The 27,359-nt window shown below is 47.0% G+C and overlaps 1 protein-coding gene and 1 non-coding gene across 3 annotated transcripts; both read left to right on the top strand.

Annotated features, from left to right (window-relative positions):
- Positions 1-5,901: 5,901 nt before the first annotated feature.
- On the top strand, positions 5,902-17,591 carry MLEC (malectin). Of its 2 annotated transcripts, none has more exons than XM_023733743.1 (5): positions 5,902-6,008; positions 12,822-13,000; positions 13,583-13,759; positions 13,867-13,924; positions 16,023-17,591. In XM_023733743.1, exons 2-5 carry the CDS (start codon positions 12,836-12,838, stop codon positions 16,250-16,252), a joined length of 630 nt encoding a protein of 209 aa, XP_023589511.1. In that variant the 5' UTR covers positions 5,902-6,008; positions 12,822-12,835; the 3' UTR covers positions 16,253-17,591. The 2 variants fall into 2 exon arrangements, with proteins under 2 accessions (XP_023589511.1, XP_004379066.1); XM_004379009.2 differs by lacking the exon at positions 5,902-6,008 and adding an exon at positions 6,075-6,477.
- An 8,752-nt stretch (positions 17,592-26,343) lies between these two features.
- Positions 26,344-26,414, top strand: TRNAG-CCC (transfer RNA glycine (anticodon CCC)). Its single transcript has one exon. It is a non-coding gene; the product is annotated as a tRNA-Gly (tRNA).
- Positions 26,415-27,359: the final 945 nt, after the last annotated feature.

Genomic DNA, 27,359 nt, shown 5'->3' with positions numbered 1-27,359 from the left:
GGCTGCTCAAGGCTTTTAAGACCCCAGACGCTACTCACCAAGGTAGAATGTAGAACATTGTCTTTATAAACTGTGTTATGCCAGTTCAGCTAAATGTTCCCCGAAACCATGGTCCCCATAGCCCTTCAGTGTCTTATTTTATAATGACATGGCTAAAAGGAGCCAGCTATCTGAGTTCAAATCCCAGCTCTGCCACTTATTTAGCTGTGTCATCTTGTGTAGGTTACAAGACCCTCTGTGCCTCAGTTTCCTCATCCATAAAGCAGAGATGATATTATAGGATTGTCTTAAAGATGAAATAAGTTAGTATATTTGAAGCCTTTAGAACAATGCCTGGCATACAGGAAGCGTGATAACAGTGTTTGCTATTGTTATTATCATTGTCACTCCCCCGTTGCCCTGCTCCTTTTTCCCATGTGGCCTCATGCCTCAGTAATTCCCTCTCAAGGAAAAGGGAAGGGAGAGCTGGGCATGGCATTGCTTAATGGCTGTGGCAGAACCTATCATTGTCAGTGACAGGATAATCACAGCTTAAATCTGGGATCTGGCTCTCTTTCCAGGGATTAACTCTTGCACAGCGTGGTGCAGCAAGGCGACCCTGATTCTCTTGGCCCTGCCTGTGGCTCCAGTTGCAGGGCTGGAATAGCCCCTCAGCAACCTGGAGGTGCCTGCCCACCTGCTCCTTCCCTCTCGCTGAGGCCTGCCTTCCTAGGGAGGGACAAGGGGCTGAGTATCATGATGGAGGGTGGGCGCTGGGGTTAACATGGCCCTGGTTCTGACCTGGCTCTGCTACTTATCAGCTGTGTGAGGTTAAGGGAATCCCTCTTCCTCTTTGAGCTCATTATCTATCATTAATGATAATAACTGCACCTACCTGGTGGGGGGGCTGTGAAGAAATAACCCACGCATAATACTTAGTAGAGGGCTTGCCTCAGGGCCTTCACACATGTTGTTCCCTCTGCCTGGAATGCTTATCCCTGCACTCTTTGAATAGCTGGATCCTTCTCATCTTGGCCCAAATGTCTCCTTCCTGACCGTGCTACTGAAAGAAGGAAGGAAGGCCCTGCCTCACCTCAGTTGTTTTCTTCAGAGCACATGTGAGATTTACGGCCTGATTATATTACATTATGTTATGTTACATTACATTATATTATGTTATCGTAGAAGCCCTGATGGTGTAGTGGTTAAGCACTCAGCTGTTAACCAAAAGGTTGGTGATTCAAACCCACCAGCCGTTGCATGGGAGAAAGATGTGGCAGTCTGCTTCTGTAACAATTATGGCCTTGGAAACCTGATGGGGCAGTTCTACTGTGTCCTGTAAGGTCGCTATGAGTCGGAATCAACTCAACGGCATAAAACAACATGTTATATTTAGTACACTGTATCATATTATGGAGCCCTGGTGGCACAGTGGTTAAGAGCTCAGCTGCTAACCAAAAGGTCAGCAGTTTGAATCCACCAGCCGCTCCTTGGAAACCCTATGGGGCAGTTCTACTCTGTCCTATAGGGTTGCTATGAGTTGGAATTGACTTGGCGGCGATGAGTTTGGGTTTGGTTTGGTTTGGTTTGATATCATATTATACTATATTTACTGCATTGTGTTGTATTATAGTATGTCATATTTTTTGTTATCTGATTGTTTGATACCTCCGGCCCCTCACTAGAGTGTAAGCTCTATGTCGGCAGAGACCATTTCTGTCTTGTTCACTGCAGTATTTCCAGTGCCTCATTGAGACTCAGCAGATATTTACTGAATAAGTGAACAAAATCCATGAATATATGTCAATATTTGTTCACTTCTCTATTATCTGCCCTGACTGGGTTGTGAGGAATGTGAGGGCAGGGGTCTTGTCTGACTTGTTCTCTGCTGTTTCCTGAGCACCTGCCACTGGCCCTGTGTGTACTATTTGCTCAGTAAACACTTGTCAAATGGATGTGAACCTGGGGTGCAGTATGGGAAAAGTCATTTGTGACCGCTGCCCTCAGTGCAGAAAGGCTCCAGGCACGCCCACAGTGGCTCTTCTGACTTCACATGTCCCTCTGCTCCAATGCCAGCTGCAGTGCATTTCTTGAGTGCAGGGACCCTCAAAGTCATAGGCAGTGTCATGTAATGGGAAAACGACAAATGACTGGGAATTGGCCAGATCTAAATTCCGGTCCTTGATTAGCCATTTATAACGTCTAAGACCTTTAGCCAGTTGCTGAAGCCTCAGTTTGCTCATTTGTTCAAAGGTAGATAATAATAATAACAACAACAGAAACAGCAATAAATCTGCCTGGAAGGGTTTGAGTGAACAAATCAGGCAACAGACATGAAAAGCGCAAGGTGGGATGAACAGTCTCACGCAGGTGTGTGTTGTCACTATTATTAGTAGCTACAAAAGCTTGAAATAGCCATTGAGAACCAAATCCTAGGGTGAAACCAGAGTTCTGGGAAGAGACTGCTTGGTGTCTTCCAACATCCATTTTCCCATCTTCCTTAGTAATAAAACCCTTGATTTCGACGGCACATAGGATGGAGATTACATTTCCCAGCCTCCCTTGCAGCTAGGTATGGCCTTGTGCCCAAGTGCTGGCTGAAGAGATATAAGCAGGTGTGTGCAACTTCTGGGAAGTATCCTTAAAAGGAGGGACATGGCTTTCTTTGCCTTCCGTTTTCCTGCTAGCTGGAGGTGGCCTTGGGGCCTGGAGCTTGAGCAGCCATCTGGGACCATGAGGAAGAAGTCAGTACCGAGACGGTGGAACAACAAACAGGTGCCTCAGTCCCTGACACTTTCCGGAAGCCCCCCTAGCAGCCTGGAGCGCCTGCTTCCCTGTCCTTTACGAGAGAGAAAAAAACTTCCATGTCGTTTAAGCCATTGTTACTTTGAATTTTTCTGGCACTTGCAATCAAACTTAATCTAACCGATACAAGCTCCAAAAAAGATGAGGTCGCATGGGCTAGACGAGTTTTATTTTTAATTAACAAACACTTGCCTAATGCCAGCTATGTGCGAGGCTTTCTCCTAAGCCCTTTACAAATATTACCTCGTTAATTCTAATACATGGAGCGTTTACCATGACCGTGTAAGACACTCTAATGAAGCTTACTTTATATAATCATCCCAACCATAGGAGGCTGAAGGCGGTTATCACCACCATTTACAGGTGAGAAAAGGGAGGCTTAGAAGGGAAGTGACTTGCCCATGGCCACCCAGACAGGAAGGCGCTTGCTTTTTCTGTCCTCGGCAACCCTAGGCCTGGCTGGCTTCTTCCCGCTGACTCACATCCTCCTTGGGGAAAGCAAGACAGACCAAGTCCATTCTCCCTACTGTAAAGTTGGGGACCCGGCCAGGCTTCTGGGTTTGAGTTGCCCACTGGGGACCAGAACCACGAGATACCGAGGCCGGTTCTCAGACTCTCTGGGTGGCTCTGGTTCCTCTGCAGTCTAATCCCCAGAGTCCCATAGTGAGAAAACTTAGCTTTGGGACCAGACCACCCACCTCCAAGTTCAAGTGCTGGCACCTTCTCTGTGTTTACCTTTTGAACTTTTATTGTGAGCTTATCATTTAGGGGGGAAAATATCCCATAAACTTAAAATAGGCAAGACTTAATTAACATCATGCTTTGTTCTTCTGATCCTTATCTATACAGGAAAACACACCCCTTCTCAGTTTTGTGGGTCAAGGTGAAACAGCCTCTGGGGGCCTGGAAACAGCTGTGCCATTTTCCACTTTTGAACTCTGGTTCCTTTGGTTTTTCTCTCCCTTGGGTGGGTTTTCCCTAGCTCCTTAGCCTGTGCACTTTTCCACCAAAGCGTTTTCTATTTATCAAATTGCCAGCATTGCATGTTATAATGATTTCTTCTTCTCATTTGATTAATAGCTCTGGTGGCGCAAGGTTAAGCATTTGGCGGTTGGAACCCACCCAGCGCTTCCTCGGGAGAAAGACCTGGCAGTCTGCTCCCGTAAAGATTACAGCCTAGGACACCCTATGGGGCAGTTCTACTCTGTCACGTGAGGTTGCTATGAGTTGGAAATCGACTCGGTGGCACCTAAGAAAAACAACAACATTGAGGACCTACCGTGGTCCAGACACTCTATTAAGAGTTCCTAATACCCCTACATGGTGGGTCTTATACAGTCATTTATAGCTTTAGAAACCCTGTGGGGCAGTTCTCCTCTAGCCTACAGGGTCACTATGAGTTGGAATAGACTCAATGGCAATGAGTTTGGTTTTGGTTTTTTGGAAATGCTTGAAGTCATGTTGATATATCATGCTGGGGTTTACACTTAATAATAGATGAGGAAACTGAGGCCCAGATTTGAGAAATGATGTTCTCAAGGCCACACAGCTTTAAGAAGTGGAGCTCGGCTTTGAATCCAGGGCTCTTTGCCTCCAAACGCCCATGATCAGCATGTATTGACCACTTAGCTATGTACTTAGGTATATACCATACAATTATTCTATTTCACAGATAAGAAAACTGAATAAGATCCAGAGAGATGAATTCATTTATCCAAAGTTGCACAGCGATTAATAGTGAACCTGGGATTTGCACCAAAGTGTGGCTGATAGGTAGCCTGGCTCAGAGTAAAAGTAATAGATTCAAAGCCAAAAAAGGGAAATTTAGGTCTTCATTGTGTGACTTAGGGCAAATCACTTAACCATTCTGAGCTTTAGCAAAATGGGGACATGACCTACATTTTTCCAACCCACACAGAGGTACTGCAGAAGAAAGGCCTGGTGATATGCTTCTGAAAACCTTGATCTCCTTGAAAACCCTGTAGTGAGGTAGGAGGTCCTGGGTGACTTTGAATGCCCACACGTACTTGGTGCAGTGACTGCTAGGTCCTGGCCCTACCAACTTTGTGCTCTCCTTCTGATCTGAGGACCCTGCCGCAAATGTGCTCCACCAGATCTGCGGTCAGGCCAGGAAGCAACCAAGGTTGATCCCCCTCCTTGCATTTATTAGACCTGGAGGTAGTAGAGCAGCACTGTATGTCTTGGATCTGGCATTGTTTCATCCCACTGTCAGTTGGGACCGAAAGAATAACCCAGAACCATGGAACAAACTGGGTCCCAATGATGAATGCAACAAGTTCTCTGAGTGACTGTGATAAATATTTGTTGAACAAATGTATAAATGGCTTTTTGTCTTGACTTTGCCTTAAACTCTTGGCGGGACTCTTAGGCCATTTTCCACCCCTCTTTGGGCCTCAGTTTCCCCACCTGTAAAATGGGAGTTTGGGCAGCGACGGCAGCCCAGGGATCGCCAATGCAGGTGAGCGCTGGCTGACTAAAACAGAGAAGGCTCGGGTCGTGCCTGTGCCCAACACCCGGCCTTCTAGATTGGGCGGGGGAAGCCCCGCTCCCGTCCCTCAGCCGCCGAGGCCAGCGCGAGGCCGTCGCCATGGAAACGTAAGCAGCCTGGAGCCCCTCCCTCCAGAAGCCACGCGTTTCCGCTGCGTTGTAGCCTTCTGGTTGGACAGTCGTCTGGACGCTACCACCAGCCCCAAGCCCGCTGAGGGGTGGAGGCGGGCCTTCGTCTTCGTGGGACTCGTGCCCTGGGGGCCTGTGCATTTGGCCTCTCTAGGGGCAGGTGGGTCTTCTGCCTCACGCGGGGAAAGGGACTGAGTCAGTCAGATCGGAGAATGTCCATTGCTTCTCCTACTAGAGATACGTTCATGCGTCTCCCCGTAAAAGGATGAGGGGGCGGGAAAGTCGGCGACGCCCCCTCCGAGCTTATTCGGTCCCAAGTGTAGAGCACCGGAAGTGCTGGCGACGTGTCAGTGCGCCGTACCCTAAACCTTCCCCCCTAGGCCACCTTTCCCATTCAACTGCGGGATTCCGGGGCCGCCTGGGCTCTGCACCCTGGCACTTCCGTATCGAGCCGCCGCTTCAACCGAACTCCCTCTCTCTGCGCGCGCTCCATCTCTGGCCTGATGGTTGGGCCTGCGCCTGGGAGTAGCCACGCCCCCTCCCGCGCCTATCAGCCAATGGGAGGACGGCACCCGGCGGGGTGGTGGGTAATTAATGAGGTCCGGGCGCTGATTGGCTGCAGGGTTGTGGCCGGGGGGCTGGGCGGTGGGGTAGGTTGTTCCCGAGGTGGGAGGTGGTACCGTTGGCTGAGGAGAAGGAGGCCTGAGAGCGATATGTCCCCGGCGGCTGAGGCAGAGCGGCCCGTGGCGCTGTTTTTCTGAGTTCGGGGTGGCCTGGCGGCCGGCCGAGGACGAGGGTCGGCGGAGGCTTTCCCCGCGGTGGTGCACGCCATGCTGGAGGCCTGGGCGGTTGAGGGAGCCGCCGTGGCGCTCCTGCGACTGCTGCTGCTGCTGCTGCTGCCGGCGCTCCGGGGGCCGGGGCTCGGCGTGGCCGGCGCGGCGGCGGCCGGGCTGCCGGAGAGCGTCATTTGGGCCGTCAACGCGGGTGGCGAAGCACATGTAGATGTGCACGGGATCCACTTCCGCAAGGACCCTTTGGAAGGCCGGGTGGGCCGAGGTGAGAACCACTCAGCCGAGCCGCGGGCTTCCTGGCCTGCCGGGTCCTGGGCACCGAGGGCTGCGGGCCGCGACCCCCTTTCTCGACCATGTCTCAGAGCGAAGTTTCTTTCTGCGGTTTCCCCAGGGACCTCGCCAGGGCTCAGGACCTGGCACTGGCTCGAAGCTACCAAGAGCCACTGAGACAGAGAGTTGGCGAGAAGTTATTTTGGAAGCTCGCATCCTGCATTTTCTTAACCCTTCACCCCTCCCCCTACTCCCAAGTTGGGAAAGTAGAGCCGGGGGCGACCTATTTTAACCTCAAGGCCTCCCGGCGTGTAGATTATCGGTGCCGCTGGCCGTGGCGGTTCTGCTCTTTTGTCCAGACAGTTCCTGGTCAGATTCCAGGCTACCCAGAAACCGGCCACTTTCCCTACTCCGTCTGCAGGAGCGGGGCTTGATTCTTAGCCAGAATAGAAAGGAATCTGAGAAGAAGATGGGCCAGGAAAGTTTGATTGTACCCTCCTCCCCCGTTCCCCTCCCCCTTGGAGCGGGGGAATATCTGTGCTTATAAGTAGAAGCTGTAGGCCGTCTCCGAAACTGGTTATATTGAAGCCCTGCTGCACGCCAAGCTGGTGATAGGTGTCAGCTGGGTCACCTAGTGTAAGATCTGAATATTCTGCCTGTGAGAGTTCATAGAACCAGCCCCAAGTTGTTCTGCGAGGTATCATTCCAGCTGATGGGAAAATGATTTTGAGTTTTAACTGGTTGAGCAACAGTCATTTTTACAGGGCTGCACGCTTCTGGAAGTTAGCGTGGGTAAGAATTGCCTGGGGTGCTGGTTAGAAATGCAGATTCCCGGTCCCCACGCTGGACCTAATAGATTAAGTTCTATCCTTGGGACTCTGTATAAGGTTTTCTGCACGTGAAGCTTCTGTTGTGGTGGTCCCCACTCCCTAGACTGTTTCTTCTGTTAAGTAGGTTCGGAAAATGGATTTAAGAAGGCAGTCGCTTGCTTCATGTGTGGGAAGGAGCTGTATCCTGTATGCTGGGTTCAGAGGCTCCTAAATTGGCAGTATGCCATCTCCAGACAACTAGGAGACAGACTCTCTCTCTTTTTCCACGATGCCGGGATTTGGCTCTTGCCTTTTCTAAAGGGTTTGACTTAGTTCTTCCTAGTGATTGCAGTGTCCTGGAGTTTGTTATATTAGGGAATAGGTCACGCTTATCCATGTGTGGGTCTGGGGACACAGGGTTGTTTTCTGAGGTTCTGTGTTTGTCCTGGAATTTGTTAGCCCTGGCATGTAGGTCGCGGTAGCCTGGGTTAAGCTGAGTCAGGGCCCTGGTCTTTAGAGGCTGTAACAGCAGCCAAAGGCAGGCTTTAAAGCAGGAGGTCATTACTGTCTTCATCCTGGACCCTTCCTCTTTCCTAACGGGTCTTGACAGGGAGGAAGGAGCCCTGGAGGAAACTAGAGGCAGTTTGTGGACTTTGCCTCTTGTGATAGCTGTGGTGAGGAGAGAGCGCATATGGCTCCTTTCACTTAGTAGATAGCAGGCTTTACACTGGTTACACCGTCCTATTAGGTCCACTGTGCAGAGGGTAAAGCAGACTAAGTCCCAGGTTTAGTCCCCAGGTACTGTGCTTTTTCAGAAAGTATTCTGGTTTTTTTTTTTTTTTTTAAGGCTGGCCAACAATTAGCCAGTGTCTCTGCACTTGGGTTATTGGCGCATGGTTGCAGTTCCTTGGGAGGAGTTTATTGTAGCAGGTTCAGTTACGTTAGACTGTACTGGTGTTCCATCTCAGACACTAGTCTCTGGGTCAGTGTATAAATGGAGGCTCCCTGTTCCTTTCTGCCTGCCGATCTTGGTAGCAGCATTAAGGCGTGAATGATGGTGTTGGGGTGAGTGGCCCTTTGGACCAGTCTGTTGCAACATTGCACTTAACAGGTTTTTGAGAGTAGCATTTTGCAGGTCAAGGAGCCCTGGTGGTGCAGCAGTTAAGCGCTTGGCTGCCAACTGAAAGGTTGGCAGTTTGAACCTAGCCAGCCGCTCACGAGACAAAGACCTGGCAATCTGCTCCCTTAAAGATCTACGGCCTAGAAAACCCTATGAGGCAGTTCTGCTCTGTCACATGGGGTCGATATGAGTCAAAATCAACTTAGCGGCACCCAGCAACAACAGGTCTGGGGCTGAAACTGTTGACGCTTCCACTCACAAGAGGCAGCTCTCTAGTTCCTTTCTGTGCTAAGGAGCTTGCCCCACAGAGGAAGTGCAGCTGTTCACTCTGCCTTTCCTTCTCTGCCTTGTTTGGATCAGGGTGTGCCAGGTATTTGGAGACCCTTGCCTTATGCAGCCGTTTACACTAATTACAGTCGGAGCTGCATGTCTTATTTCTTTTCCCACATGCCTGTGATGCTTTTTCCAGCATGCTGAGGAAAGTTCATTTTATGTTGAATGAATTCAGGTGTTTGTTGCCAAGTTAGGCCAGATAAGGTTTTGGCCTGCTTTTGAACTTGCTTTTTGAACTTGCTGTTTCTCTATGATTTCTTTGTAGTTCAGTGTTTTTGTGACCGTGGGTGGCCCAGGGCACGTAGTGGCTTACGCTTTCATAGCCACTTAATAATGTTTATTGAATTTCTCTTCTGCCTGGAGGATAGCTACTGCTCATAGGAGATGCTTTTAACGTGTGTGCTTCAACAAATGGAAATTCCACTGCAGAAAGTGGTTCAGAAGTGCTTGCCTCGGGATTTTGGCTTGCATAACATTCTGGGTCCCACTGGACTCTGACTAGGAAAAGACCTGGTTATTTGGCCTGAGGGCATAGAACTTGGCTTGGACTTCGGAGGTTTCCTCTTCATGGAATGGGACTTGCTAACCAGTTGTATGACCTTGAGGAATCCACTTTACCCTCTGAGACTTGTTTTCCTTCTCTAAAACTTCTCACATGTCTATGACATGACTTCTGAAAACTTTTCTGCCCAGAGTAGGTTAAAGTGTCTCTATTTTTTTTTTTTTTTTGCATGATGACCTTTTACTGGAATTAAAAGTAGGACAGAAAATGGTTCCAGAGGGGGGGAAAACTGGCTAGGGGCCCAGGCCTGTTAGATTACTAATTCTCTAGCCCTAAGGAGACCCTTTCCTGAGCAGCCTTCCTTTCAGCTGGGGAAGGACTTGGCCTTGGGAAGATAAGAGCTTGAGAGATGGGAAGAAAGTCATTGTTACCTCTGATTTGCTTAAGGCCATAGGATTTGTTCAGAATTCTCTTCCTATACTATCACCTGAGAGGCAGGGTTTACCTGCAGGCCTTCCAAGTAGCAGAAGTTCACAGGTGGAGAATTTGGGTCATTGATTCCCTGGGTTCCCTGTCCCAGTCAGTTCAGAATAATTCTTTACCAATGATCTTGCTTGAGAAAGAAATGATTCAGAATGATCTAGTGGTTGTGTGTGAGGCCAGACATCGGGGTGGTGAGCCATGTTGGAGCGCCACAGAGATGGCACAGTGGTGGTCTCATGGACGTTCCTACTCATTTTGGCTTTCCCACTCCTGTGGCTCACAGCTGCAATATTCTAGTTAGTTTTATTACTTCCATTTCAGCTTGGTCCATTCTCTAAGCTCCCTGGGGTGGAGGCATTTATTTAGTGCTTATTGTGTGCGTATACTTACCCGGCTAGCACACCTGTGTATTTGTTAGTGTCTCTGTGTGAGGCACTGTAGTAAACTCTTTAACCAGTTGCCTTAGAGGACTGGCAACCCTGTGTATGTCAGTAGAAGTGTGTTCCCTAGGGCTTTCAATGCAGATTTATCAGAAGTAGGTCACTAGGCCTTTCTTCCGAGATGCCTCTGGGTGAACTAAAACCAGCAACCCTTTGGTTAGCAGCTGAACACATTAACTGGTTGCACCACCCAGGAGCTCCATTAAGCTCTTTACAGATGTCTTTTGATCTTTGCCCCAAACCTGTGGGGTAGGTGATATCCCCACTTTACAGATGAGGAAACAGATCTAGAGGAAACAACATCACAGAGTGGGTGGCAGAGCCAGAACTGAACTCCAGGCCTGTCTTCTCTAAAACCTGGACGTTATTTTTCAAGCAGCCTGGCTACTCCATAGTCTAGGGCTAAGAAGTAGCAGACACAGGGTAGGCCCTTTGGCCCCCTTCCCTTTTGTTTAGCTGCCTGAGCTATATTGTCCCAACTTCAGCAGTGTGCTGACGGAACACTTCACTGTATTTTGGAGAAATCTGTTTAGCTGTGAATACGTAAAGGCTAAACGGGGAGGGAAAAAAATCCTTTTTTGCTGCTTCATGTCCTGGGATGTGGGCAAATTCAACTTTGCATGTGGCAGATCTCTTGGGAAAGCCACTTGGGCTTTAAAGGGAAAATGTTTAAAGGTAATTCCAAGGTTGTTAAGCAGTTTTTTGTTCACATAGCTGAGTATTCTTAGCAGTGGTACTGAGACTGCCACAGATTACATTATTGTCAGTTTCTCACTTTTTCCGCTCGGCAGGAAAAAGATTCCATACACGTGCACAAAACTTTCTGTATCTATAAATGAAATCTAGTTAATGTTCCAAATTTGTAAGGGTCATGGTCCTCATGGAAGAAGGAAATTCTTAGAGCTAAGTTGGAAGAGAAACAGCAGTCCTTTAATCTTTACAGGTTTGTGCCCCAGGGTAATGCTTTTTTTGAGCCTGGGAAAGAGCTGGAGCATGTTAGCAGCACATCCTTTGTAGTGCTACTCAGTTGTCCTTCTTTGATTTGTTATCTTGAGGAGAAATAGGAAGAAAAAGGTCTTAAGACAAAGGACAGTGAGTTTCCTGTTGCATGTCTCATCAGTCCATCTGATCTCAAGGCTAGTTTTCGCTTACAAGGAACGGTTAACAGTTATGCTTCTATTTTTGAGGGCTTGAGCTGAGCCACTGGGTCTTTTAGTTAATCTTTTACCTTTTGCCATGTCCTATCCCTTGGAGTTTGGGGATCCAGAACATAAAGCTCCCGGGGTGACTGCTCTTGGGTGTCTCCTAAGATTTAGGTGCCAGATATCTTCAGAATTACCATGTGAGATTGAAGGTGCTCTTGAAACCTTAATTCCAGGATGGAGTAGGCGCTAGGTCTGTGTACAGAAATCACTGCTAAATCTCGTTTGGAAAGTATGGAGTATTTATGGAGCACTGGAGCACTAGAGAGCCAGTGTTTGTGTTTATGGGATAAAGAAGTAAGGCTGTTTTCCCAAGGAGAAAACCGATTCATCTCTGGGGCTGGAGGGTGGTATCGTATTTGAGAAAAGGCCCCAGTTTTGTTCATTACGTGGGGGAAAAGCATACATACAGTCTTGTCTCCTACCAAGTTTTGGGGAGGGAGAGGGCAGTAGAGACTTTTGGCTCTTCTGATACTTTTGCCTTGCCTTACTCCTTGTCAGTCTGTGAAATGGGAAAGGTAGCCATCTGGGAGCATGGGCATCTTAAGAGGACCTCAGCAGATTTTCTTTCCCTGCTGGATGGCTTTAGCCCTGTGTGTGGAGGGAACAGCATGGCTTCCCTGCTTTGCAGGCACCTCCTTCTGTGCCGTTTGTTTGGTCAGCAGATCATATCTAGTGCCTACAATGTGCCAGGCACTGTGTTAGGTGCCAGAGATACAGTAGGAACTTTTTTTTCTTCTTTGGTTTAACTAGGGGAATGTTCCAGAGAGTAAGTGAAGTGGAGTTTTGTGAGTCTGTGAGAACTAAGGTGCTAGAATCTAAAGGAAATTAGCATCCCGTCCTTCTTTTTATGGCCATATATTTCTTTATCAGCCTTAGAAGCTTTCTTATAAAAAACAACTGAAGTTAGTATCTTATTTGTAGTTAAGACAATGAAGAATGATTTTCTTAACCAGATATCCTGTTTGTTTTAAGCTGTGGGCTTTTCTGAATGAGACAAAAAACATTCTTTGAGTGTCATCATCTTGCATAGAGTTCCTGGCCATCCGCCTTGTTTTATGAGTTTCTCTGAAGGTCTCCCTCTCAGGGAACCAGGCAGCTGCAGCGTAGTGCTTTTTTCTAATAACGCGGGAGATTCATTCTGTCCCCATCACTCTCCATGTACTTTAGGAAAGTCATTTTAATGTGCTTTCAGAAAGTTCTGCTCTGAAGGTTATGGAGGCTGTTGGGGCAATTAGTGTGAGGTTTCTTTCATTTTACTCTTCCGTGGTAATGGCCTCCATACCCTTTGTGTCTGGTCTCTTTGGAGCCAGGTGCAGAGAGGGTGGCCCCTTGGTGCACTGCGTGGGTTATTAGCTTTACCCCGGAAATGCCTCTGGTGGTTCTGGGGTCTCTGTTTTTCTTTTGTGTTTTGCCTCTGATGTGGTTTCTCTTTGTCTTTTGTCCCTAGCCTCAGACTATGGCATGAAACTGCCAATCCTGCGCTCCAACCCGGAGGACCAGATCCTGTATCAAACCGAGAGGTACAATGAGGAGACCTTTGGCTATGAAGTGCCCATCAAGGAGGAGGGGGACTACGTGCTGGTGTTGAAATTTGCTGAGGTCTACTTTGCACAGTCCCAGCAGAAGGTGAGGCCTGGTCAGGCCCCCTGCTTGATTAATGGGACATTGTCACTCTTGGACAGTCAATCCTCTGCTATAGACCAGAGAATGTAAGAGCATCTTCAGAAGTGAGAAACAGACGAACTTTGAGGAAAAGCTATATTCTTTTTGCCCCTAGAGAAGCTACGTCCCATTGCCCGTGAGGCTGCCTTAGAGGTTGGTGACAGAAGGCAACACCAGAATCCTAGTTCTTGGCCAACAACTGGTCCTGTTCAGGCCCTCCTGGCTACCACCTGTTCTTGGTTTTCAGCATCTTCTTGTTTTTAGCCTTGTTCTTTTCTTCTGTCCCTTACTGTGAATTCCCTACTCTTCATGTTGAGCTTTTTGTTTGTATCCTTTGTTCCTTAAGGCTAAGATGAGACCTCCTTGGCAGTAAAGGGGTTTTGATTTAGCCCAGGTAAAGGACTATAGTCATTCTGGGGTGTATCCAGCCCAGTAGTTTCTTAAATGATTTTTGAATTTGAAACCCAGGCAGGTGCACAATGTCCAGCTGCTGAAGGGATGTGAAGTGGGTGGTTTTGATGTTGTCTCCGTTTCTAATCCTGGAAGGTGTTTGATGTGCGATTGAATGGCCATGTTGTGGTGAAGGACTTGGACATCTTTGACCGCGTTGGGCACAGCACAGCTCATGATGAGATCATCCCTATGAGCATCAGAAAGGGGAAGTTGAGCGTCCAGGGGGAGGTGTCCACCTTCACAGGGAAACTCTACATTGAGTTTGTCAAGGTAATGCCCCTGCCCTGCCCCCATGACTAAGGAAGGGCTCAGAAGAGTGGGTGTAGGGGAAAGTGTTTGCTGCCGTGTGGAGCTGACCACTGTTTCCCATTTCCTAGGGGTACTATGACAATCCCAAAGTCTGTGCACTCTACATCATGGCTGGGACAGTGGATGGTAAGTCCTGTTTTTGACTTGGGCTGTAGGATATGGTTGAAGAACCCCTTGAGGGGAGTAATTTAGCTGGTCACTAATTTGGAAATGCCTATTTAAAGCCCAGTTGTGGAGAATACAGAGTCAGATGGGGATGGAATATAACATGGTGCTATTACAAGCCACCAGCTTTTTTTTTTTTTAATTGTGCTTCAGGTGAAGTACAACAAATAGTTTCTCATGAAACAGTAGTACACATATTGTTTTATGACATTGGTTAACAACCCCATACCACGTCAACCCTCTAACTTCTCAACCTTTTTTTTTTTTTTTTTTTTGGTGAAAATACACATAGCCAAAGATACACCGTTTCAGAAATTTTCCACATGCACAGTTCAGTGACATTGACTACGCTCTTCCAATTGTGCTGCTATTCTAACTTAAGATGAAGGCTTCCAGAACAAAATAGTTTCTCATTTCACAGTTACTACACATGTTGCACTATGACAATGGTTAACAATCTCACAACACATCAACAGTATCCTTACTCAACCTTGGGTTCCGTCTCACCAGTTTCCTTGTCCCCTTCTGCCCCTTGTCACTGGAGTGCTGTACCTCGTTAGTCTCATTTGGTTTTACGGGGCTGTCCACTCCCAGGCTGAACGGTGAACCTCGGAGATAACTTCACCACTGAGCTAAAAGGGTGTCTGGGGGCCATACTCTCGGGGTTTCTCCAGTCTCCTTTAGGCCAGTAAATCTGGTCTTTTTTTTGTGAGTTAGAATTATGTTCTACATCCTTCTCCAGCTCTGTCCAGAGCCCTCTGCTGTGATCCTGGCCAGAGCAGTCAGTGATGGTAGCCGGGCACCATCTAGCTGTGCTGGACTCAGTCCGGTGGAGGCCTTGGTAGCTGTGGACCATTAGTCCTTCGGACACAAGCCACCAGCTTTGATCTGTGTTCAGATGTTGCTGCTGCCATTTAATCAGCTGCTTAGTCTTGGACAAATTCCTTTAACTTCAGTGTTAAATCAGACTAATAGTGGTACCTACTGGTGTGTGCTGACCCTTGTAATCATTTGGAGTCTCTTAAAACATGACCTTAATCTGTTTCTTTGTTTGACATCTATTTCCTGGGAGCAAAGGGTAAAAGGTGAAAGGAGGAGTCCTTTAAGGTTTTGGTAGGATCTGAAAGCTCCCAGCATTGCTGGACTACACTAGAACAAAGGTTTACTTAATTAATATCTCTTTGTCCTTGGGATCCAACCGTAGGGTATATTTTTTTCCCATCAGGGTTTTGATTATTGTGGCTGCCTGCTTCCCAGGCTGGTTTTTGCAGAGAAAGCTTGTGTCTTAGTAGCTTTTCTCCCCGACCCTCCTTCTGTACCTTTTCTCAACTCATCCTGAATGCACTGAGGATCTCATCCTATTGTGTTGATACCCTCCCAAGTGCAGATATGATGTCTTGTCATCAAACAGATGTGTACCTGAGTTCCTAAGGAGGAAGTAGGGCAGAGGGGTTGTGTGTGCTCAGAACTGGAACTCTGTGGATCAGCCCTAATTCAGATCAGCTCCAGTTCAGTTGTTGTGTGAACCAAAAGGGAATGTGGGATGAGAAGGTAAGGGGGCAGGGAAGCTAGAGTACTGGAAATGGTACAGGCAGAATGGAATGAATGAGAATGATGACACACTGTGAAACATGTAACCAATCTCATGAAATAATTTGTGCAGAAATTGTCAGATGGGAACCTAATTTGCTATGTAAACTTTCACCTTAAACACAATAAAATACTATTAAAAAGGGGGAGTTGGGGACTGTGGGGTTGTGGGAGAGAGGGGACTCGGAAAGGTTCAGTTTTGGGTGTCGGGTCATTGTCTCTGTCCAATCTGGTCCTCTCAGGGTTCTGAGAGTAGGACAGGAACGGGAGATATTGAGCTGCCCTGTGGGCAGGGCTGTCACTGCTTTTTCGCTAAAGCTAAAGAGGCTAGTTCTGCTACTTGTGCTCTGTCCTGTAGACCCTGATTAGGTTACAGGGAGTCTCTGTATTATGGCTTATTTGCTGCTCTTAAGGGTCTCACTTAAATGCTGTGGGTCTTACTTAAATGGTGTTGACTTTCTTGTGTCAGATGTACCAAAGCTGCAGCCTCATCCAGGATTGGAAAAGAAAGAAGAGGAAGAAGAAGAAGAAGAGTATGATGAAGGGTCTAATCTCAAAAGACAGACCAATAAGAACCGGGTGCAGTCGGGCCCCCGCACACCCAACCCCTATGCCTCGGACAACAGCAGCCTCATGTTTCCCATCCTGGTGGCCTTTGGAGTCTTCATTCCAACCCTCTTCTGCCTCTGCCGGTTGTGAGAACAAATTGCCATCCTGAACAGGGCAGGGGGTGTGGGAAAGAAACCAAACATGCTGATTTTGGTTTCCGTGTTTTTCACGAGGATTAACAAAACACAAACAAAAACACACACACAAAAAAAAATTAAAGGAGATAAAAAGAGGCCGAGTGAGTAGAGAGCAGCCCTTCTGCACCACCTGGTCCCAGACCGGCTTCAGTCCTAGTCCTCTCTTTGTGGCTGGCCCTCAGCCGTCTCTTTCCTCTCTAGGGTACTTAGGGTAAAACTGGATCCTTCCTGTTCAAGGATCCAAGTCTGTATACCTAGTGGAAAGGACTCTGAAGTAAGAGCAGACACAGTTCCCTTTTATATGTTAGAAATTAACAGCAGGGAAATGGCATCTTATTACCTGAGAAGACCAGTGCTGGGAGTTGGGTACGTTCTGAAGTTATGTCCAAATAAGTTTCCAGATGACCTAGGATTGAGAGCGCATGTATGTGAAGGTGTATAATTTGTAAGGTAAAGACAAAAAGAAGAAGGGGGATAAAAAAAAGAGAAGTTGATGCTTTCTTACTTGGAAGCCTTTCTAATTTTCATCCAATGATGGTTCCACCTTAAGTGTTTGAGCTTTGTCATCGCTTGTCTCCCGGATGGGTGCCAATTAGAGGACTGTCTGGTATCCAAGACGATTAGTTATGTCAGGTCCTCAGGTTGCCTCTGACTTGTTACCACAACAGATCATTTTGATTTCAGTGCCTGTTGGGGACCTGATTTCCTCTCATTTTTTCCTTAATCTGGCTCATTTGCAGTCTCTTCTCCCTCTCAACCAGCCCACTAAGTTATTGCCAAGAAAGAAGGAGACATGAGGACTTGGGGTTCCTTCTGGCTTGAATGTCTTATCCTTTACCACCTCACCTTGTTGGTACCTCCCTCCCTGGATCTCTGAGCCAGCAGCCAGGAGGACCTGACCCAGCAGTTCTTTTACTGGCCCCTTTGTAGGGTCTTACTGCCAGGGGCAGGGATGCTTTCCAGCCTGCAGCACCAGAACACTTGACCTTAAAAGTCTCTTCTGGTCTTTGGATTAGAAAAGGCTTATGTTAGCATAACTTAAGAGCAACCTCAGAGACTTGAGCCCTACTAAGTGACTGAACACTGTTTAGAGTGTCTAGTATCTGACGTTCATTTATTCCCACGTCCTTCTATGTCACAGACACATTTTCTGTCACAATTCAACCAGTTTTGATTTATGCCTAGAGCTGCCCCAAGGAACTAGACTGACTGGCTACATCCTTTAACCTAATCAAGGCCCAGCGAAGCTTCTCACTGATTTTAATAATATGTTTCTCTGTCCTTTCATTTCCCCTACCCAAGTAGCAGCCAGGCTCTTGATGTGATGGAGCTGAAAGATTTCCAGTCAGCCCTAGTCCTGGCAGCTCTGAAGCCAACCTTAGCATCTAAGTGTCTCTCTTTAATTCCCTGGAATAATTTCTGCAGGAAATGAAGCATCCCCGTTCCTCTCCTTTGTTGTCACTGTCTTCCGTTTCCTAGTCAGGAAAGCAATGAGAGAGGACCCAGGCAAGCTACAAGGAATATTGTGAACGGGAGGCAGCAGGATTAGCTTCAGCTTGGGCTGGATCAGCATAGAATCTCAGGCCAGGCCCATCTTTCTAGAATGTGTTTAATTTTGAGTTTGCCTTATTGGATATTTTAAGAACTCCATATGTTTGTACTGCTCTTTATGTGACAAAATAAGTAGCTTTGGGGCCCATGTCCTGGCTTTTGGCTCTTAAACGGAGGTACTCCTAGCCAGCATTTGGTGCTTGGAGACTTGTAGCCCTTTTTTTTTTTGCTGTAACTTGGGCCTCGGGACTAGGGTATTGCTGTGGCCTGAGGCTGCAGTCAGAGGAACGCTTCCTACAGTGCTTGCTGAACCTCCCCTGCTTCTAAAGGATGGAGTTCTGTAGCCTTGGTCCTGGGACCACCTGCCTGGGGTGGTAGACGTCCTGACTGTTAATTGGGCTTCTGACCGTGGCTTTGGTTCCCATTCCATCACAACTCCCCAAAGCGGTGGGCCACTGCCATTGGAATAGACAAATGAGGAAGGGCTTGCTGCCTCCATTTTGCCTTGTTTCTTAGTTTGGCTGGGTCTCTCTGAGGAAGGAGGGGCCCCTGCCTCCTCACCTCAACCCTCTGAGACTCCTGGGTCCATTTCCTAATGGTACTATAAGCCAAGCAGCTTTACTTCTGTCTCTGTTTCCAAGCCCACCCCTCCCCGCTAGGCTCGGGGATGGGGATGGGCACTTTCCTCTCTGGTTATATTCAGAAGGAAAGAATACCTTTCCGTGATTAACGGAAACTAAAGGGGAAGTGAGGAAACAGGAAGAAGTATAGTAGGGACTGGGCAGAGTCCCCTGGAGCCAAGCCCACCCAGCTACCAAGAGCTGCCCAGGCTGGCTACAGCTGGCTCGTGATGCTGAACTTGAAAGCTTTTTTTTTTTTTCCTCCTCCAGGATAATATAGGTACATGAAGTGGTTAAAGGGGTGGAATGGGGTGCTTTTTATTTTTATTTTTGTATTGTTTGTGTTGAGAATTACCCTGGTGTTATCTGTTGCTTTTTGCACTGTCCATAGCTGTAGTTGGAGCGAGTGCCAGGACTATAGGGAGTCTCCCTGGGGCTGGGGAGGTGATAAGTGATGCCAGGCAGAGGGGAGAGGGGAGGCCGGGGTGCTTCTGCTGGATCTACACCCTGTCCCAGGTTTGTAGATCCCACTGAAAAGAAAAGCCTACGGCCGGTGTGAAACTCCATTTGACAGAAGTGTGGCTTCAGCTCCTTTTCTGGGTGGCCCCTGCAAACACTCCTGCTGGAGATGGGCTGAGGGTTGGCATCTAGCTCTAACTGGAGTCAGGGGCCTCACTCATGCTGACTGAAACACTGTCAGGAAACTATCTGTGGGGCCCATGACTCCTCAACCAGAATCCATTTTTTTGAAAAATCTCCACTATTTAGGAGAAGCTGCTGTGTGGATACCCCGAGCTCTGATAGATTGAAAGATGGTTATCTTCAAGTTTCTCCCAGTGCTGTTAGCCTCCCAGGAGGATAGCACCAGACCTGGAGGGCCACCGGTTGGTTTGAAGGTGTGATCTTGTTCTCTTGTTCCCACTGTTTGCCTGAGAGATTCTGGCCCGGAATTAGGTGATCATATTGCAGTTACTTAGGCTTTGATAAGATGGGTTGACATTTGAGTTAAGTTTACCTCCTCCTTTCTGAGCCTGGGAATTGTTTGATCCACTTTTAGAATTGTGGTTTGACTTCCTTGTGTGTTTGGAGAAGCTTCTGTTTTAAGGAATTTCTCTTTCTTACCCTGCCTCTAGCCTCTCTCGGGAAAGCCTGGCCATGGCTTATAGAATCTTAGCCAAACTTCAGAAAACAACACTAGTATCTTTCCTAGCATATAATACTCCTTTCCCTAGAAATCGGCTCACCTCGGGAAGCCCAGGGAAAGAATCAGCAGGTTCTCTGCCCTCCCCCGGGAATGGGGAAAGACCCACCCGGGCAGCACAGTGCCTTCTCCTCTCCTGCTCTGAGCCAGGGTGGGCATTCCCCCTAGATTCAGGTCTGGGCAGGGGTCCTTCAGTCCTGTCATGGGGCTGCTTCCCTATCCCTCCCCCATCTTCTCCTCTGCTGGCCTGCCCTGACATAATTCAAGTGTCTTCTTGCCTCAAGGAGCCTTAATGGCATCAAGCAGGAACATGTATGATTGTCCTCCATGCCTCTCTTTTGCCAAGATCCGAAAGGACCTGGGAGAGCAGGTGAGCTTTCCAAAGTGAGAGGCGAATCGATGCTCCTGTTTAAATAAACAAACGAAGGGAATGTGTGTCGGGCCTCCTGCTGCTGTGGAAGGAGACCAGGGCAGTGATAGTGCAGAAGCAGAACCAGAAACACCCGGGATCTGGTCAGAAATCTCCGAAAAAATCTGCTTTCCTTCTACGAAAAGATAGGGGTCAAGAAGCACTAAGAAAATTGCAAAGAAGCCTTAATGTTCATGCTTCAGAAAAATCAGAGCAATTTTTCCCTTTCAGTCCAAGCTAGGACTCTGTATTTAGACTCTCCTGGGGCAAGAGGACTAGATTTCCTCATTTTGTTACAAGACTAGATTGGCACCAATGGGTCAGCTTCCCAGCGAGGTGTGTGGCTTGCTGCCGATCTGGTTTGCCCTTCTCTGGCTGCCTTTTGGCTGGCCTGCTTTAGGTGGCCATATCATCTTGATAAGAGCAGATGATTTGGGGACTGGCTGGGTTGGCAGGAAAAGAGCAGGCTGGGTCTCTTGGGACGGGTTCCCCCCCAGAAGTGTAAGAACAAGGAGCCAGGATTGTGCTGGCAGCCAGGGAAACAGTAGTGCCTGTTAGAGTTGGCAGAGAGGGCCTTGGCACCTCTCGCATCCAGGCAGTCTTGTGAGATGGGGGCACGTTGCGCCGGGAAAAGCAGAACTCTATTCTCACCTCTATTTTGAGCTTCGGTGCTTTATTTCAGTATGAGGAAAAACAACAACAAACTGAAGTGCTTTCTGTCCTTTTAAAGGACAACTGTCGGGAAAGGAGAACCGAGTTGCCAGGTGGGTGGGGAGAATTGGCAGGGAGAGACCTTGTAACAAGACTAGGAAAGAGACATTCTTGACTCCTCTGTTCCCTGGTGTATTATGATCCAGGGAATGAAAAGAAATTTGACCCTGGAGTAGTTCCCTCCTTGGATTTAAGGGATGTTACCTTTTCCTTCTACTAGGTTCTCCCAAGTGAGGACCAGCTGCCCATTCAGAGCTCAGGGCAGCCTCTTCAACCTTTATAGGCCTGACCTGCCTTGTTGAGAAACCAACCCCAGCCCTCCCAAACAGGGCCTGGCTGCTCTGTTCTGTACCAAGTACTGGAGAAAGTGTCAAGTTCTCAGTAGCTCCTACTCTAGTTTTCCATCTTCTGCCTACCAAGGCCAAACCAACTCTTCGTAGCCACAACGCGCATTCACAGCGGCACAATGAGCTGCAATGGAGGACTTTGAACCTGGCTGGCTGGGGAAAGCAGTAGGGGTGGATAGAGCTGTCTTTCCTTCTGGGCCGTCTCCATCTGTCCCTACCCCTACCATTACCCCCCAACCCCCACTCCCACCAAAAAGTAAAAAATCAGGATGTTTTTCACTGTCCATTGCTTTGTGTTTTAATAAACAATTTGCAGTGACACTCTGTGTTGGGATTGAGTTTGAACCTGACTGGAAAGAGGCAAAACGGTGGGGTGGGAAATGGGAGACCCAGGGATTCGCTTGGCTGTGAAGGGTTCTCTTGTGATGAGGCTAGGAGCTTTTGTCCATTTAGCTGTGGGTCTCTTGCTTTTTCTTCACCATGTGATATTTGGTTAAGGGAAAGATAACTCTGTAAAACCCTGTCTGGCCATCTCAACCAGTAGTACATTCAAAGAAGTAAGCAAAGTTACTTTGTGTTGTGTTTCCACTTTCATGGAAACACGAGACCGTGACTGTCCCACTCCCAAGGCACACTGGGCCTGTACCTGCCTCTCCTCTCATCTTTCCCTCAGCTGCTCCGATAACTTGTGGACAAACAGCCATGGAACATTTTTCTCTGTTTTCTGCTGTGTTGACAGTGTTGAGTCTACAGTGGGAAGAAGCAGAAAGCAGGCAGGATTTCTTCCTGTAGTTGATCAGCACCATTTTACAACTGAGGAACATGAAGCTCAAAAACAGTTCAGTAATTTACTCCAGGCTGGTCAGTATATGGTCAAGCTAGGATTCAAACCCAGTCTGTCTTCCTCCAAACCCCGTGTTCTTTCTAAGGCTTTAAGAGTAATAAGTATCTAAGAAAAAGAAAAAAACCAAACCTGTTTCTGTTGAGTTGATTCCAACACGTAGCGACCCTACAGGACAGTGTAGAACTGCCTCATAGAGTTTCCAAGGGTGTATTCTTTACAGAAGCAGACTGCCACATCTTTCTCCCATGGAGCAGCTGGTGGGTTCGAACAGCCAACCTTTCAGTTAGCAGCGGAACCATTGAACCGCTGTGCCACCAGGGCTGCTTGTAATAATTATAGCTATCCTTTATCGAGTCCTTGAAATGGTCTGGGCACAATGTCAAGTGCTTTACAGATGTTATCTCTGTGTAATTGTCAAGAAACTAGTTGGCGTTACCTTTGAAGAAGGGAAATGACTTGCCCAAGGCCACACAGCCAACAAAAAGCAAAAGGCAGAGCGGGGATTTCAAACCAGGAATTTTGTCTTAATCATTACTCTCTATTCCCTTCCATTTCCACCATGATTCTGTGTGACTCCAGAGCCTGCCTGCTGTATTTTTCCAGGAAGGAATGGAGGCTGCTGGTGGGTTGAGTGGGGAGGTGGAGGGGTGGGTGGCCTACCTCCCTCAGTTATCCCTTGAATAAGGCCAGTGTGGATGGAGTTTGCTCCCAGGGCCCACAGAGCCTCTTTCTTAGGCTGAGCCCACCCATAACTGGAGTTCTTTACTAATTCACACTTAGCTGTTACTATTTCCAGTAGCTTTGCATGAGCTGCCAAGGAGGGAAGAGGCCTGAAGAAGCCCTGCTCTCCTGCTCTAGGGAGTTGCAAGGGAGGGAAATTATCTGACAGAAGATCTTAGGCCAAGGGCAGGGTTGGGTTGGACCACTCTGTGGGTCCAGATCTTAATCTTGCTAAGGAAATCAGGCTCCCGGTTGGCTGGAGCCTGGTGCTGGACCTCTGTCCATACTTAGCTCCCCCACCCCCCATAGAGGAAAAAGGATGAGTTTTTCTAACACTTACTGGAAAGCTTGTGGCGGTAGTAGTGTTGAGGGTTCCAGGCAGAAAGGGGTGGGGCATGGGGGTTTTGGAGCTGGCTTGTCTCTGCTCCCTAGCAACCTGAGGTGATAGGCAACCTCACTGTGGTGCTCTGGCCCAGGAGTCTTACTCTTGTTTGTTCCTAACCACTTAAATTACTAAAATAATAATAATCCTACTTGCTTTTTTGTCTGAGTCTTGTACTAATACTTTCTGTCCTGGGTTTTCCTCTCTGCATCCACTTGAATCCATTTGTTGCTTCCTCAAGGCCTCGTCCCTCGCACATTTCCTCATCGCTGACCCAAGTGTTCTTTTCAGTTGCTGCTCTCTCCCATCCAGCTCCATGGCTTCTCCCTGACCGGTGTGCCTGCCGCTGCCGAGGGATCCTGGAAAAAGAGGCCAATCAAGTATATTGCCATAATGACCATTCATGGGGCACTCTCCTGGCAACATGCATAGTTCTTTTTGTCGCTGTTTTTTTGTGTCCTCTTCACAACAACCCTAGGAAAGATGTATTGCTAGCCTGACTTATAAATGAAGACAGAAAGGCTCAGAGCAGGTAAGTAACCTGCCCAAAGTCACACAGCTGGTAAGTAGAAGAGCAAGACTGGAACTCAGCCCTGTCGGGAAACTTGTGCTTTTAATGCCATGATAAACTGTTCTTAAGAAGGAACCTTTTAAATGTTAACTGTTGAAGCTGGGTAATGGCGACATGGGGGGTTTATTATGTTATCCTTTCTCTCAAAAAGATAGTAACCTTTTAAGTCTTTTAGTGATACAAGAAATGCATAAATATATTTTTTAAAAACTATTTGGAATGCAAAATGTGAAAGTTATCATTCCCATTCCTATTCCTCTAATCTCTAGAGGATAATACAGGTGACAGTCTGGTGTATATCTTTCCTTTTATATGTATTTACATATAGCTAGCTAGATAGCTGCAGTCAAGTCGACTCTGATTCATGGTGACCTTATGTACAACAGAACAAAACGTTGCCCAGTCCTGCGTCATCCTCCAGACCACTAGCATGTTCGAGTCCATCGTTGTGGTCACGGTGCCAATCCATCTCACTGAGGGTCTCCCTCCTCGGCCCTCTGCTTCACCAGACATGATATGCCCCTCCAGTGACTGATCCCTCCTGAAGATATGCCCAAAGCAAGCGAATGGAACAGTATTCTGTTGTGATCCATAAGGTTTTCAATTGGCTAATTTTTTGAAGTAGATTTCCAGGCCTTTCTTCCTCATCTGAGTTTGGAAGCTCTGCTGAAACCTGCCCACCATGGGTGATTCTGCTGGTATTTGAAACACCAGTAGTTAGCTTAAAGCATCACAGCAACATGTGAGTCACCACAATCGACAGACTGACAGATGGGTGGTGGATTTACATATACATGTACACATACGCATATGTAGTCTTTTTAAACAAATGGGTTAATACTATACATATCATTCTGCTTTTTTACTTATGTCTTGGAGAGTTTGTACATATGTTAGTACATCTAGATCTTTCTCAGTCTCAAGGATTGCACATTATTTTATGATGAGATCATACTTTTTTTTTTCCACCAATCCTATTGATGGACATTAAGATAGCGCTAATTGCTTGCCAGTGCAAACTGCTGCAGTCAGCATGCTCATACTTACTTCTTTGTGCACATGTGCAAATGTTTCTTTGGAATTCCTTTAGGGAATTTCCGGATTAAAGAGTGTATGCAACTGCCCTCCATAAGGCTGTATGAATTTTCACTCACCAATCTTGTGTGAGTCGGAATTGACTTGACAGCAACAGGTTTTTTGGTTTTAATCATGTGCTATATGACTTTGGAACATGCCAGAAATCCTTTTTTAGAGACAGATGGGATATAAATAATAAATTGTGTTTTTTAAAAACAGCCCTCAGCCAGGGAGGAAAGTGACTCGGGTGCTAGGGAAATTACTAGCTCTCAGTCCCAGACCACAAGGCATGTGAGTCCTAGCCGTGACTTGCTGATTCTCCATATGCCATCTTTAGGGAGGCAGCAGGAAGGAGGCCTGACCTTTCCAGTCTCCGCAGAGAAAGGCTCTCTGATGTCTTGCTTACTTTGGCTGCACCAGCTCAGAGCCCCACCTGCCTGGCCTGGTTTGAGAGAACTGCCTGGAACTGCCTGACTACTTGAGACTGCCCTGGCAAACAGCCATGATCATACCTCTTACAGTGAGGAAAACAGCCAGCTGGAGGGGGACCTGCAGAGCACCGAGCTGGGGTGAAAGGGAGGCCAGGCTTTACTCCTGTCTTCCCATGTCTAGTCAAGGAAACCTTGGGGTTACTGTTGAGTACAGTAATTCTCTATTTCCTTCTTCCTCAAACTAGGGTGTTAGTATATGTAATTTTCAAAAAGACCCCTTTCCTCCTGGAAGGCATGGCCCCCAGCCTCTCTGTTAGCCCAAAACTGAAACTATTCTCAAAGCCAACTCTTCAGACAAAAGATTAGACTGGGCTGTAAGACATAAAATGATACTCGTGAAGAGTGTGCTGCTTAGCTCAAGTAGATGACTAAATGGGCAGCTCCTGTCTGGAGGTGAGATGAGAAGGCAGAGAGGGTCAGGAGCTGGTTGAATGGGGTGGAAAGGAGGAGTGTGCTGTCACAGTATGTGGAGTGCAACTAGGGTCACATAGTATGTATATAGTTTTGTATGAGAGACTAACTTGAATCATAAACTTTCACTTAAAGCACAACATTAAAAAAAAAAGAAAAATGATGTAAAAAGAAAAGGGGTCAAGTTTGAATCTTTAAAATATCAATAACTAAAAAAGAAAAAAAATTTTTGGCTTTAATATACACAGTTATTGTTCTATTTGTTATACATGTAAATACATCTTCATGTCTCACCCCGTTGCCATGTGAGAAGCAGCTTTATTGCTATATCTTGGAGTTTCTGTCCACAGGAATTTGGGTTAAGCTTCATATTTAAAACCACTGTTGGTTTTATATGTACATGGCAGCTTAATCCAATTGTCTTTCTGTCCCAATTGACATCACTACCTCAGTTTCGTTGCTCTGAAAGTAGGGGTTTCAACAGTTCCCAGGCTGGACCTCTGCCCCAGGTACCCTTGGAAGAGTCTACTTCTCTCCATCAGCTGCCGTAAGGAGTCTCATTGCATGTTTCCTATTTGGCCTTCAGACATCTATCCCGTTCTGGCTGATGATTTAGACTCTTTAAAAGTTCCCTTTTTAAAGAATTCTTCCTGACATTGAATCAGTGCCTCTTGAGGGCATTTGATAAGGTGTAAATTCTTACGATGAGGCATTGGTGGTTCAATGGTAGAATTCTTGCCTCCCATGCAGGAGACCTGGGTTCGATTCCTGGCCAACGTACCTCAAAAAACAGGAAAAATTTAATATGATCAACAGTGGTAATCAAACGTCAGTAGTTCTTGCTTGAGCCAATTCCAAATGAAATGAATTCATTAAGACTCTAATGTATTCCAAAATGTGAAGAACTTTGGTGTCTGCATCATCATCTTACACATACTTTATAGCAAATACTGTATCCTAACGTGCTGACACACAGTGATCAGTTTAGGCCAAAAACTGTGTGTATGTTTACATGTTTTTGGCCTTTATTTTGTCCTATGCATATTTTGGAATTGCTTTTATATGTTATTAAAAAAAAAAAAAAAAAAAAAACCCCTTTCCTTAGGAGGATTTGGTGCAGGAAGGTTACAGCCCTGTTTTTTCCTACCACCCCCGTCCCCCCTTTTTTTTCTTTTTGGTATTTTCTGTTCTCCTAAAGGCATAGTCTACTCTTTTTCACCACAGTTCATAATAGTGACCAGGAAAAGTACAGACCTTAACTCCTCATGTCAGTATTTATTTATTTTATTATGCTTTAGATGAAGGTTTACAGAGCAAATTAGTTTCTCATTAAAAAATTAACACATATACTGTTTTTTGACACTTGTTGCCAACCCTGCGACATGTCATCACTCTCCCATTCTGGACCTTAGGTTCCCCATTTCCATTAGTATAGCTTTCCTGTCCCCTCCTGCCTTCTTGTCCTTGCCCCTGGGCTGGTGTGCCTATTTAGTCTCCTATACATGGTTGACCTACGGGTATTATTGTTTGTTTTATGGGCCTGTCTAGTCCTCAGGAGTGACTTCAGTACTGAATTAAAAGGGTGTGCAGGGGCCATACTCTTGGGGTTTCTCCAGTCTCTGTCAGACCAGTAAGTCTGGTCTTTTTTTGTGAGTTAGAATTTTGTTCTACATTTTTCTTCAGCTCTGTCCAGGATGCTCTGTTGTGATCCCGGTCAGAGCAGTC

Source organism: Trichechus manatus, unplaced genomic scaffold (genome assembly GCF_000243295.1).
Source record: "Trichechus manatus latirostris isolate Lorelei unplaced genomic scaffold, TriManLat1.0 scaffold00061, whole genome shotgun sequence".
Lineage (NCBI taxonomy): Eukaryota > Metazoa > Chordata > Mammalia > Sirenia > Trichechidae > Trichechus > Trichechus manatus.
The sequence above is the reverse complement of the archived record's forward strand: the minus strand, read 5'-3'. Positions and strand labels throughout refer to the sequence as shown.